This window comes from Mustela nigripes, chromosome 2 (genome assembly GCF_022355385.1).
Source record: "Mustela nigripes isolate SB6536 chromosome 2, MUSNIG.SB6536, whole genome shotgun sequence".
Taxonomy (NCBI): Eukaryota; Metazoa; Chordata; class Mammalia; order Carnivora; family Mustelidae; genus Mustela; species Mustela nigripes.
Window position 1 is genome coordinate 87555029 of NC_081558.1, and position 14487 is coordinate 87569515.

At 40.3% G+C, this 14487-nt stretch overlaps 1 protein-coding gene across 1 annotated transcript in view; it reads left to right on the forward strand.

The window, feature by feature from the left end:
• The window catches only part of COL6A5 (collagen type VI alpha 5 chain), a 97686-nt gene that overhangs the window by 10589 nt on the left and 72610 nt on the right, over nt 1-14487 (forward strand). Inside the window, exons 4-7 of the mRNA XM_059390908.1 lie at nt 3417-3977; nt 7844-8398; nt 10410-10985; nt 13586-14161. Of these exons, the coding sequence (XP_059246891.1) occupies nt 3417-3977; nt 7844-8398; nt 10410-10985; nt 13586-14161 (2268 nt within the window). The remainder of the gene's footprint in view (nt 1-3416; nt 3978-7843; nt 8399-10409; nt 10986-13585; nt 14162-14487) is intronic.

The window sequence follows — 14487 nt, forward strand, 5'->3', positions numbered from 1 at the left end:
TAGTGCATCAGTCTCAAATTAGGGCCTGGGCACTTGGATTTTAGCGAGCTCTCCTATAAACTCTTGTTAGCAATGTTTGAGAGCCTTGATCTTAGTGAATTTAACATGGTCTAGAGTGTGATGGCCAGGTTTGTAGATTCAGAATGGTCAAACACAGAGAACCAGTCTATACTGACTTAGTCATTGTCTCTACCACATCTGTCACAGGGTAGGTATCTAGTTAAGTCAGGTTTCATTAAATCAAGAAGAGATTCACTATAATCAAACCAAGAGACTGATGTATAGAAGAGTGACAGTTATATTTAGATGTCCAGTGCCCAGCGACCTGGACATTCATGTCCTCTGAGAAGTATATTCTCTCCCTATAGGCATGCATACCAAGAAGCTAAATTGAAATCAAGAGATTGCTGGAGGTTGCAGGATCATAGCCATGGAGTTAGTTTTATGATTGAAATGTCTGGTATCATTCAGCTGGGTAGCTGGTTCTATTTAAAAGTCAAAATATAGATCTCCCTCTCTCTCTCTCTCTATCTCTGTCTCTGTATAACTCTACAGGTGAGGGGCCAGGGACACATTCTTCTTCAACACTTTCCAATCGAACATTTTGTGACAATGGCAATATTCTATATTTATACTATTGGATCTGATAGTCACTAGCCACATGGGGATGTTAACTTGAAATATAGCTAGTTCAACTTAAGAGCTGATTTTTAAATTTCATTTAATTTTAAGTAGTTTAAATTTTTAAATTGACTTTTTAATAGCAATGTGTGATTAATGGCTAGTGTATTAGATAGTACAGCTCCAGGTGGGCTACGTGGGCATTGCCTTGGTTACCCACTGTGACTCACATTTTTTTCGATTCTTCATTGCTGACCACCATTGTATTTATTCTGAAAAACCCCTGATTCTTCTTTATTAGGTATATAAATTAATACATTCTGGTTGCTGTTAAGTTTTGCTGGCTTGAGATCAATCCTCTCTTTTGCAGATAACTGCTTATCTTTGCCTTAATATTTTAGGGATTGATTCATAGTTTATTTTTAAATTTTTTTTTTATTTTCAGCATAACAGTATTCATTATTTTTTCACCACACCCAGTGCTCCATGCAGTCTGTGCCCTCTATAATACTCACCACCCGGTACCCCCCCCCCCCCCCCCCCCGCCACTTCAAACCCCTCAGATTGTTTTTCAGAGTCCATAGTCTCCCATGTTTCACTTCCCCTTCCAATTTCCCCCAACTCCCTTCTCCTCTCTAACTCCCCATGTCCTCCATGTTATTTGTTATGCTCCACAAATAAGTGAAACCATATGAAAATTGACTCTCTCTGCTTGACTTATTTCACTCAGCATAATCTCTTCCAGTCCCGTCCATGTTGCTGCAAAAGTTGGGTATTCATCCTTTCTGATGGAGGCATAATACTCCATAGTGTATATGGACCACATTTTCCTTATCCATTCGTCCATTGAAGGGCATCTTAGTTCTTTCCACAGTTTGGCGACCATGGCCATTGCTGCTATAAACATTGGGGTACATATGGCCCTTCTTTTCACTACATCTATATCTTTGGGGTAAATACCCAGGAGTGCAATGGCAGGATCATAGGGAAGTTCTATTTTTAATTTCTTGAGGAATCTCCACACTGTTCTCCAAAGAGGCTGCACCAACTTGCATTCCCACCAACAGTGTAAGAGGGTTCCCCTTTCTCCACATCCCCTCCAACACATGTTGTTTCCTGTCTTGTTAATTTTGGCCATTCTAACTGGGGTAAGGTGATATCTCAATATGGTTTTAATTTGAATCTCCCTGATGGCTAGTGATGATGAACATTTTTTCATGTGTCTGATAACCATTTGTATGTCTTCATTGGAGAAGTGTCTGTTCCTATCTTCTGCCCATTTTTTTATGTGATTGTCTGTTTTGTGTGTGCTGAGTTTGATTTTTTTTTTTTTTAAAGATTTCATTTATTTATTTCACAGAGAGAGACACAGCGAGAGAAGGAATACAGCAAAGGGAGAGGGAGAAGCAGGCTTCCTTGCTTGGCAGGAAGCCTGCTTCTCCCTCTCCCTTTGCTGTAATTCAGGGCTCGATGCAGGGCTTGATCCCAGGACCCAGGGATCATGACTGGAGCCAAAGGCAGACCCTTAATGACTGAACTACTCAGGTGCCCCTGATTCATAGTTTAATTCCCAGCTTATTGCTTAGTCCCAACTTAGTCCCAGTATTTCTGATTTCTTAAGGACCAACTCCCCATAGCCTGAAATAGTGTCAATAGCTACAAGAGAGGCAGAGAGGCAAGCAGAGAGAGAGGAGGAAGCAGCCTCCCTGCTGAACAGAGAGCCCAATGCGGGGCTCGATCCCAGGACCCTGGGATTGTGACCTGAGCCGAAGGCAGAGGCTTAACCCACTGAAGCACCCAGGAGCCCCTGAAATCTCTTTTATTTAAAAATTTTTTGTTGAAATCTTGTGATACACCAGGTATACTAGGTAAAAACAGAGAAGGAGGCAGTTTTTGCCCTTGTGGGGCTGACCCTCTGTGGCAGGAAGCAGTATGTGTTCATGAACAAATGAAGAAGATAACTTCAAAAAGTAGGATGTCATAGAGAAAATAAGGTAAGAGCATAGGCAATGATTGATGTGTTTTAGCTAGAGGGGAAGAGAGGGTCTTTTTGAAGAACTGGCATTTGAATTGGCAAATTATGAGATAAGAAGGAATCAGCTATGTGGGTATTTAGGGGGAAGAATATTCCAGGAAGAGAGAAGGGCAAGGGCAAAAGCCCTGCGGCACTTTCGAAGTACAGAAAGCAGCTCCGAGTGGTTGGAACACAGTGAGTAAGATGAAGAATTGCTGAAAACAGGGTCCAAAAGAAAAGCAGGGAGAAATTTCAGGCCAATTTTTTATTTTTAAATTCTAAATGCAATGATAAACCACGTAAGTAGAAGAGTAATATGATCTGGTTCTAGTTTTAAATATATTGTTCTAGTTGCTCCAGGAAGAAGTTATTGGGGAAGTAAGGCAGTCGGTCATCTCCTTCATTCCATTTCTCAAGGAATGATAAGGCATAAACTGTCCAAAAAGTCACATGTCAATACTAGAAAAACAATTTTATCACAGCCTGGAGACTTGGGAATATGGTCCTTCCTTTATATTAACTGGCCGTATGATCTGAAACAAAGCACTGGGGGCCACTCTGTTTCAATATCCCATCATGTTTTCGTGAATTTCAAAAGAGAAAATGGGCATGAACAGGTTTCATGAAGCAGACAGACTGTGCAAATGATGAAGAGTTCTCATTCTCTAGAACCTTCATGTTCTCCTGGTCCTCTACAAACCCTCTTACAGTGTTCTCCCCAGAGTCTCTGTAATTAACAAAGAATTCATTTCCTTCTTTTCTTTTCTTTTCTTTTTTGCAGGCTGTATGGATACAAAAGAGGCTGATATCTATTTCCTCATTGATGGCTCAACCAGCATACAGAAGAAACACTTTGGACAAATCAAGGAATTTATGCTGGCTGTGACAGGAATGTTCAGCATTGGCCCAGACAAAGTCCAAGTCGGAGCGGTGCAGTATTCACATAAGATGAAAGTGGAGTTTTATATCAATGACAGTTCTAATAATGTGAACTTAAGAAATGCTATTTTGAACATCGAGCAACTCAAAGGCAGGACCCATACTGGGGAGGCCCTGGATTTCGTGCTGTCAATAATAAAAGAGGATAGGAAACATAGGACACGCCAGGTTCCCTGTTACCTCATTGTGCTGACAGACGGGAGGTCCACAGATGAAGTCCTAAAGCCTGCAGAGAGAGTAAGGGCTGAGCAAGTCACCATTCTTGCTGTTGGCATCGGGGAAGCTAACAAAGCACAACTCCAACAAATTGCTGGGGGAGAAGAAAGGGTTAGCTTTGGGCAGAACTTTGATGCTTTAAGAAGCATAAAAAATGAAGTTGTTCATAGGATCTGCAAAGAAAAAGGTAAGCAAAACAAAAACAGCTTTATTCTCCATACTTCATTAGGCACTTTAGGCAGACTGAAAGCTGGGCTAAGACAAGAAGTGACGTGACCAGTTGTCTGGTTAACATTTTGCTAACTTCCTTTATCATCGGGGAGGGATTCAGCACCCTCCCTTTTTTTTTTTTTTAATATTCTATTTATTTGACACAGAGAGAGATCACAAGTAGGCAGAGAGGCAGGCAGAGAGAGAGAGGGAAGCAGGCTCCCTACAAAGCAGAGAGCCTGATGCTAGTCTCGATCCCAGGACCCTGAGATTGTGACCTGAGCTGAAGGCAGAGGTTTAACCCACTGAGCTACCCCCGAGGCACCAATTGCCAAGATTGGAAAATCCCTCAGTAGACAGATGCCCTGAGGCCATGTTGTAAGTAAGAAGGTTGCTAAGAATATTGTGGCCTTGACAAAGCCCACCGGTATGGTGTGTAAGAGATTCTATTCTGTGTGTGCATGTGTGAACATGTGTACGTGGGTGTGTGTGCGTGTGTGTGTGTATGTGCATGGGCTAATTAAAGCAGATGAGCACAGTGGAAAGAAAATGGGCTCTGGCTTTAGGATCCAACTCACTCTCCTACTTGACCTTCAGACTGCCTCATTGATTAAGCAAGGGTAACACCTACATCATAGAACCCTCACAGGTTTAGCATAACACGCCTTAGCCATCATTTCTCTATTATGCATGCATATCTAGTACACACATAACAATTGTTTATTTTTATTTGTAACAGAAGCACATATTTGCATTTTCATTCTGACTAAAAATCATGTAACAAACGTTAGGAAAAACAAATTTCAAATTCCTGTACCTGATTATGATTTCTCTTGTTAGTAATAGCCACTTACTAATTGAAGATGATATATGTTGATTGCTAGTATGAACACATGAAAATTCCATGTGCCGAGAGACATGTTAACTTCTTGGTTAAGATAAAGGATGGTGGAGTCAATGAGTCAAAGTTCAAACCCCAGCCTTATAACCTATGGACCTTGAATGGGTTACATCCTGTCTACCTGCCTTCATCCCTGTTTGGAGCCTATAGTGAAGCTTGAAAGTGATAATGCATGTGAAAAACTTAAAATAATGCATGTGGGCCCATAGTAACTGCTACATAAAAAGGAGCTATTGTAGAAGTTGGCTAAGGTATTCACTGATGAGAAGACAAAAGAATTTTCAGTTATTTGAACTTAGAAAAGTGAAAAAGTTTGGGGATTTTCTGAGTCACTAAAATAAAAAAATAGATAAGCAATGCAACTAATGAATCATGGAACTTTACATCAAAAACCAATTATGTACTGTATGCTGGCTAACTGAACATAACTTTAAAAAGCAAAAAATGAAGAAACAAAAAAGAAAAACAGATAATAAATGGGGCTCACAGCAAAATCAGAAATCCCAATACTGCTCATTGTTCTCCCCATTGTAGACAGTAGTTGGGACTTCAGGATGTTCTAGAAAGACTACAAGAGCAAAAGTTTCCCAACATTTCCTGGAATTGATGCAAAGAAACATAACAGGGTTCCAGGAAACAGAAAGTAGACTGTATCTCAGTCCTTTCAAGCGAGATAGGCCTGGACCAATGTGAGGAGGTGCAGTACATAATCTCCTGTGGGTCAGGTTGTTGTCATGCAGGTGCCTGAACAATGGCACACCTGAGAGCTATGGAAAAGGAAATGAGCCATAAGATGGTAAATAGAGGCAGGGAAACTAAGGAACCAAAGCTGGAAGACCCAGAAAAATACTGACTAGTCTCATAGCAGATGCATATGGAACAAAACACAGTGTGTTTATTGCTGAGAGGGCAAGAAAAGGGGCTTTAACAGAAAGACCCCAAACTACACAATGCAGAGTATTCTTTCTCTTTTGTATTATGGTCCAGGGTGAGTAGTGGAGGTCTGTAGAGAGACCAGTCCATGCTCAACACAGAGCTCCCATCTTTAGGTCAAAAGTGAACCTCTAGTTCTCTTCATCTTGCATTTTAGAAAGAGAGAAAGGGCCATATGAGTCCACTACACTCAATTGTTTTAATGTTAAGATCCAGACATGGGAAAGTCACTTCCGCTCATATCTTGACCAAAACTTAGTGACAGGGCCACATGAAGCTTCAAGGAAGACTAGGATATATGGTCTTTTCCTGGACAATCATCTGGTTAGTTGAAGCTAGTTTCTAGTTGAAACTAGTTGACACAGAAGGATGGGAAACCAGATATTAGAGGACGGGAAGCAGTCTCATCACAAAACAGATATAAGAAAGTAGTCCCAGTGAACACCAAACCACATGTAAAAGTCCACTCCTTTTACATATGTTTCATTGAAGGGAGGCTTCCACATTTCACAGCAGTGGGGCCTTGTCAAGGCCACAAATATACTTAGTGACCTCTCTATTGATGACTTTCAAGATGGTCCCAGGCAGCTTGGGTCTTGAATGGTGGTTTTAATGTTCCTTGGTGGGCCTTACATAAATTATTTAAAAATAATAAACATTGTTTTATTATTTTTGACTAATGCTAATTGTTTATTTTTAAATAGTATGGGATAGACTCTGTGAGTGTTGAGGGAAGGACTACTTAAGAGAATGGCAATGAATTTACAACAACGTGGATGGAACTAGAGCATATCATGCTTAGCGAAATAAGTCAAGTGGAGAAAGACAACTATCATATGATCTCCCTGATATGAGGAAGTGGTGATGCAACATGGGGGCTTAAGGGGGTAGGAGAAGAATCAATGAAACAAGATGGGATTGGGAGGGAGACAAACCATAAGTGCCTCTTAATCTCACAAAACAAACTGAGGGTTGCTGGGGGGAGGGGGGGGGGGAGAAGGGTGCTGGGATTATGGACATTGGGGAGGGTATGTGCTTTGGTGAGTGCTGTGAAGTGTGTAAACCGGGCGATTCACAGACTGTACCCCTGGGGATAAAAAATATATTAAATGTTTATAAAAAATAAAAAATTAAAAAGTTAAAAAATTAAAAAAAAAAGAGAGAGAATGGCAATGAGAACAGGTAGACCAGAAGGATAAGACTAAAGAGATACATGCCAACAACAATATTTACATACTATATATAGAGAGAGATAGATGTACTCACACACACCTGTACAATGGATTAGTAACACTGGCTATTAGAAATTGGTGGCTTATAGAAATTGGTCTTCAATGTGTATATCCATGCACATACACACATATATATATATACAAAAATATGTGAATTTCCAATTGGTAGGTTTCTTCAAATTTTATATATAAATATAGGAACAGTCCATGCTGAATAATACACTTATTATCTCTAATAGGTTTCTCATCCTGATATTTTTCCTCACCCTGATTTTTAATATTGATTTATAATATTTATCAAATCACTTTAAATTATCCAAGAAAATAATGCAACATAAAGATTGCTTTGAATTTTGTGTTTTTACATTATACATAAAAACCTGAACTAATAGTCCTGTGAGTGTAGAGAATTGATTGCTTTTTCTTTGATTCCTTTTTTTGATCATCATTGCATCCTTTAACACATAACCTGATACTTGGCATTTCATACACCTCAAGAATTATGAATAAATGAATTATGGATAAATGAATATATGCTTCGGAAGTTGCATTTTCTCTTTAAAATTTCATGGGTAATAATTCAGTGGATTTCTGATTCAGGGTTCTAGTCAGCAGGCCTCTACTACAAGAGCAGATTAAATTTTCAAATGTAGTAGCAGGTGCTTGAGTTAATTTTTGATGTTTTCTGACAATGCATTTATTTCTGTCTTACCATTTCTCTATATTCTGAAAATCCTGTCAACCTGACTCATTTCTGGTCTTTTTGACAACATGCAGGATGTGAAGGCATGAAGGCTGACATCATGTTTCTGGTGGACAGTTCTGGCAGTATAGGACATGACAATTTTGGGAAAATGAAAACTTTCATGAAAAACCTATTAGCCAAGATTCAGATTGGTCCAGAGAGATCTCATATTGGTGTCATTCAGTTCAGCGATCAAACTCAAGAAGAATTCCAACTTAATAAATACTTTACACAAAATGAAATTTCTGATTCAATAGACAGAATGTCTCTCATCAACCGAAACACTTTGACCGGAAATGCACTGACTTCTATAGATGAATACTTTACCCCTGCCAAGGGGGCCCGTGCTATGGCCAAAAAGTTTCTTATCCTCATCACGGATGGAGAAGCACAAGATCCTGTGAGAGACCCTGCTAAAGCTCTTCGGGACAAAGGTGTAGTTATCTTCTCCGTGGGGGTGTATGGCGCCAATAGGACGCAGCTGGAGGAGATCAGTGGGGATGGCAGCTTGGTCTTCCAGGTTGAGAAATTTGATGATCTGAAGACAATAGAAAGCAAACTCATTTTTCGTGTTTGTGCTCTCCATGGTGAGTAACACCGTTATCCTCAGGGCTCTGAAATGTGAGCTGTTGACCTCTTCAGGTGAACAGTGGGTAGTACCACGGGTTTGGACTCTCTCTGGACTTTGGTGTTAAGTTTTAATCTTATTTATGTTTTATTAAAATGCCTGTGACCTCCAGGGATATTCCTCTTGAACAATCTTGTAAGCCAGTTTAGCAACAAGGTAGTCTGGCTGTGGAGACTTTGAAGCTATTCCAAAAAGTTCTCAGAATTTTCCATTGAATTTCCAACTTTTTACTACCTGAATACCTAAATTTTCCACAGGAAATTTTTAATCCCAAATGATTCCCCAGAATTGTTTCTTGCCTACCTATAATCCTTGTCAAGTAGTAAATACCTAAAAATACAAATTCTTCTTCTTAGGTAAATGAAATCCAATATCCTAAGCATACCCTCCCCGCCCCCCCAAAATCCCATTTTAAAGGATTTCATTGATTCACCTATTTTTCTCCACTTCTATGAGTGAAGTATTTTACAATTGTCTTTTCATGTACTATCTCTTTGGAAAATTTTAATTTGTTACTTTTTAAAAATGATTGTTCAGAATCATCATTTTTATCTCTCACAAACTGTAATGCTTTTCAAATTGTGTCAAGCAAATCTTCAGTTTGAGTCCATCAACTTTAATGACTCTTGGATGAGAACTTGGCTATAAATCCACACATAAGATTAAAAACAACTCTGCTTTTAAATCTATCATGTGCTGTTATCTGTGTTTTGGATACAACCAGGACAACACACTGAAGTATTGGTAAATTTGTTGTATGTTGCTCCCCTGGCAACATAGAGATCTCCCTTGGACTATATTATTCAGAATTCTGTGTGAGAAATTTTCACAAGTTAACAAAATGTTTTAGTGTAAACTCTGAGTTTTAGGCAGTGACACTGCAATTTCTCTCATAACAGCTTAATTAAAATGGCAAGGATTCTCAAACTCTTGGTAGTGTTGATACATTCTAAGACAGGTTAGCCTTAAGGCCACATCCCCACCTTTGAAATCCATGGAGATCTTCCTGGCATTTCTTCATTTTGATAGGCCCTGTCTATAGCATGAGGTGAAATTTCAGCTGACTCACATATCAGATTGACTCATAAACGTCAAATCATGTCATTGTCCCAGGTTTCTACAGATATACCCTGGGCTCACCCATAGTATCTTAGCCTTGAGAATTTGAGACCATTGCCAGAAATAAGGACTGAAGTTACCATACTCAGGTGGAAAGTGGAGAAAGTGAAATTGTAGAAGGCATGTACTTAAGTTACTGAGGGAAGAGAAAGAGGGGAGAGAAACCCCATACTTTGGAGACATTTCCAGAGTGTTCGCTTGACTTCCAATGTGGAGGAGAGCTTGGGGGTGAGGGGAAGTGATAGGGCCTTAGCTCTCCCCCTACTTGGGGTCTTTCCGGGTTCTAATCCAAAAGGCGAGGGGAAGGAGCGGAAATGAAAGCAGAGAGGCATGGTGCACATGGAACAGCTCACCTAGCAGAAGCTGAAAAGACAGCTGGAGCCAGAGAGGGTAGGATAAAAATCCCAGCTAATACATAGAGCCTCTGAGCTCTTTAGAGCAACAGGCCAGTTTGGCAAATATCAGTTATATATATATATATATATATATATATATATATCATTATACTGATACTAAACTACCTTCTGACATTTCATTTCAGTTGAAAGCCTGCCTAGGAAAACATATCACTTGTCCTAATGAGATATAGCAGAACAGAGTGGTGTAGCTTAACAACCACCCATTGCAGAGTTATTGTCAGCTACATTTTCCGTGGAATCATGATCTGGGCAAGTTGTACATCACCAAGCCTCAGTTTCTCACTCTGTAAAATGGCAACAGCCACGTCTAACAAGTGAAAAGCAGTGTCTGGCACATAGTAGGTTCATGGCAGATGTTCGCTTGCTCACGCTTCTCAGCTGTCTAGAATACACTGCAGAAAGATTGTGATGCCTGATTTCTTTCTCTTTCAGATTGCAAAAATATTAAAGTGTTGGACATTGTGTTTGTGCTGGACCATTCAGGCAGCATAAATACAGAAGAGCAAGAAAGCATGATGGATCTAACTGTCCATTTGGTGGAGAAAGCAGATGTTGGCAGTGCCCGAGTTCGGATTGGAGCTCTCAAATACTCAGAGTATCCTGAGGTTCTTTTCCACCTTGGGAAATACTCAAACAGATCTGCAGTCATTGAACACCTGAGGAGGCGCAGGGACACTGGAGGGCGTACCTTTACTGCCAGGGCTCTTGATCACACAAACATAATGTTCACGGAAGAACATGGCAGCCGCATCCAGCAAAATGTGAAACAGATGCTGATCATCATCACTGATGGCGAGTCCGATGACCGAAATCAGCTCAATGACACAGCACTGAAATTGAGAAACAAAGGCATCGATATCTACGCAGTGGGTATAGGAAAGGCCAATCAACTTGAACTTGAGGCTATGGCAGGGAATAAAAACAATACTTTCCATGTAGATAATTTCAACAAACTGAAAGATCTTTACCTGCCTCTGCAAGAAAGAATGTGTACCATTGCCCTTGAGCGTAAGTTGTAATTTTTAAAGTTTCTCTGGGGGTAGCAATAGAAGGTTAAGAAAAAAATAAATTAAATCTTGGCTTCCCATTACCTGGAAGTCATGGGATGAATCTTTCTCTGCTCAGGCTATTTTTCTTATTTCTAAAAGAAATGCATTGATTGAGCAAGATCTGAAAGTTGCCTTTCCATGACAGCATCCATTGAAGAGCTTATGGAAGAAGGTTTCAGAAATGTTCTTTGAGTCTTGCTACCCTGTTGCCTTTTTCTTGGCAGAAGGGAACTCTACCTGGGATCATACTGACCTTACCCCATTTCAGGGCCTCTTGTGCTATTCCGTTAATGGTCTCAATGCAATCACTGAATACCAGTTGCAGGTCAGACTGAGTTGCTTGGTTTCACAGATAGACTTCTGTCTTCAGAGATCCAGGACAGTCTAAATGGGATTATAGACATTCTCTTGGGCCATTTGAAGTGGAAGTAGTCTGTGTGTTTTTCTAGATAGGGGCCATTAATACGGACAAAAGGATATGGGAGTTCAATATGGAGTAGTAGAGGCTGGTGGGTAGGAATAGGGAGGGAAGGGACGTAAGTGGATCCCATGAGATAGCAATGGGTTAGGGATGGCCACAGGCATCCCACTTGAGGAAAGTGTAAGATTGGCCATCTGGGCTCAAAGTGAGCAATGAATTCATTTCCTTGGTTTCAGATACTGAATGATGGTGTTATCTTCAATAAAAATTGTGACTTTTCCCAAGGCAGCAGGACCTTTTCAATTCTGCCTGTTCTAGCCTGTCTCTGGACTCGAATCCTAAAATTTGGTCTTCTTGCCTTTTGTCTTGCCACCTTCTAGTCCATTCTGAGCACTGAGTGATCCTCTTAACGCACACTAGATTATGTCACTGCTTTGCTGACAGTTTATAGTTTCTGAATTCCTGAGTTCCATCTAGCCTTGTCCATATCGCCAACCTCATCTGTTGCCACTCCCCACTTTACAATCTCTCCTGTCAATCTGAAATACCTCTGTATCTTTGTACACAGCATTCTACCCATCACGAAAACACCAGTCCATTTTCCCACACTGTATCTAGTATTTCACATTTCAGCCTTTGCCAATTTCCTGACCCAATACCTGACAGTGATCCCAGTGGGTATCCCTGATTCTGCACCTTCTATTTCTCCTGGTGGTAGCACCAAACACATATTTGCTATATTTTTGTCTGTAGCTATCACAAGACTGATTAACTTGGGCAGGCATAGCCTCCTGTTTATCACTGAGTTCCCACCAACTCTACTACATCACCAGGGACAGTCTTTTCCTTCAAAGATGGAGTCTGTTTTATTCTCATCTCCCATGCCTACCTTTTGGAGGCAGATACTGAGGCAGAATCTAGGATACATGGTGTTTATTAGGGATCCACAGCCTGTGAAGGAAAGTGGGAAAGCAGGATGGGCAGAAGAAGTTGCACAGTGAGGCATGCTCAACAAAGCTCCAAACCTGGCGAGGAGCTCTGGAGTATATACTGCCTATCAGTGTTGTCCAGCATCAGACTAAGATGACTGGGTGGTTATGTCCCCTTCCCACTTAGACCCCAGATATGGGCTTCCCAAAAAGGTCATGGTTTTTTGCAAGACTTCTCTTTGCAGTGAGGCTAACCATGAAGGAGCTGACAGTCTGAGGCCCTCTGTTGACCACACTCCCACAACTGGCAGCAAATCCTTCCTTAAAGGTCTATCTGGGCAGATAACCCTTAGAAAGAATTGTGTGATAGAGGGCATTCTTTGTTCTCAACTGCCTTTACTAATCACCTCCGTGTTGTCCCTATCCCAGCCATTGCATTTGATTGGAACTGAGGATAGAATATTATCCCTGTGTTTGGGACATTTCACCTTGGATTTCAGGGAGATGACCCTTTGCCCTCTTTATTAGCTATTAGCACTTGTCCCCTTGCATTTTAATATTTGGGTTATGATATTATAAAAAACAGCAGCAGAAAAAAATACTGGATTTAAAGATAAAAAGAATGACGTGGTCCAGGTACCCGCTCCACTGCATAACAATTGTGTATTCTTAGGCAAGTTACTTAACCTCTGAATTCCATTTCTGTATCTATAAAATTAGATTAATTCCTTATAACATGATCATGAGTATTAAGTTACTGTATGCCAAAAACATTTTTTAAAATGGTAATTCTCAACACAAATGTAAAGTGGTAGCATTAATAGTAACAGGAATACTAACCATAATACATGGGTACCATTACCTTGACTTCGGTGAACCTTCCAGTTTGAGTGTGTCGAAGGGATTTCTAGCCTTTGCAATTACTTTTTAATGAACTTATTCAATCTATTCAAGCTTCTTTCTCTAAGCAACTTTCACGGTCTTTTCAAATGAATCACATAAATATTAAAATTTGAAGCGAAGTCTATTATCTTTCTCCTTCCCACTGTTTTTCCTTCTTGAGGGCCAACCAATAATTCTCTCTTCTGTTGACTTATCTCAATTTGCTACTAATGTGGGGATTTAGTAAAGCAATTGAAGAATTTGAGGAAAAGGAAGATTTAGAATAATTCATGAGGAAAATAATTGTTTTGTTTTTCCCAATTGCAGCGTGTGATATTCAAGAAGCTGATATGGTTTTCTTTTTTGATGGCTCTGACATGGTCTCCCACTCAGACTTTGTTACCATGACAACTTTTGTGTCAGACTTAATTGATAATTTTAACCTTCAGAACCAGAGAATAAAAATCGGCTTGGCTCAATTTGGGAGTGGCTTCCAGAAAATTATTGAGTTGAAAAACTCTCTGACAATACCGAAGCTGAAGACTCAAATTCAAGCCATCACTAAGAGCAACGGGTTTCCGCGAATTGACCTGGCCCTTAAAAAAGTGAAAGTCATGTTCGATCCATCTTCTGGTGGGAGGAGAAATGCTGGTGTTCTTCAAACTTTGGTTGTCATCACATCCAGAGATCCCTACTACAATGTGGCTGATGAAGTGAAAGTCCTGAGAAACCTCGGAATTTGTGTCCTGGTTTGGGGCATAGGGGATGTTCATAAGGAGCAACTTCTGCCAATGACAGGAGATTCTAGAAAAATAATCACCCTCAAAGACTTTAATACATTAACGGATGTGGGTATAAAAAAAAGAATGGTTCGTGAAATCTGCCAGAGCTGTGGGACCACCAGTAAGTACTTCCCTTGTTCTGTGTTTTTTTTTTTAATTTATTTTTTATTTATTTTCAGCATAACAGTATTCATTATTTTTGCACCATACCCAGTGCTCCATGCAATCCGTGCCCTCTAAAATACCCACCACCTGGTACCCCGACCTCCCACCCCCCGCCCCTTCAAAGCCCTCAGATTGTTTTTCAGAGTCCATAGTCTCTCATGGTTCATCTCCCCTTCCAATTTCCCCCAACTTCCTTCTCCTCTCTATCTCCCCTTGTCCTCCATGCTATTTGTTATGCTCCACAAATAAGTGAAACCATATGATAATTGACTCTCTCTGCTT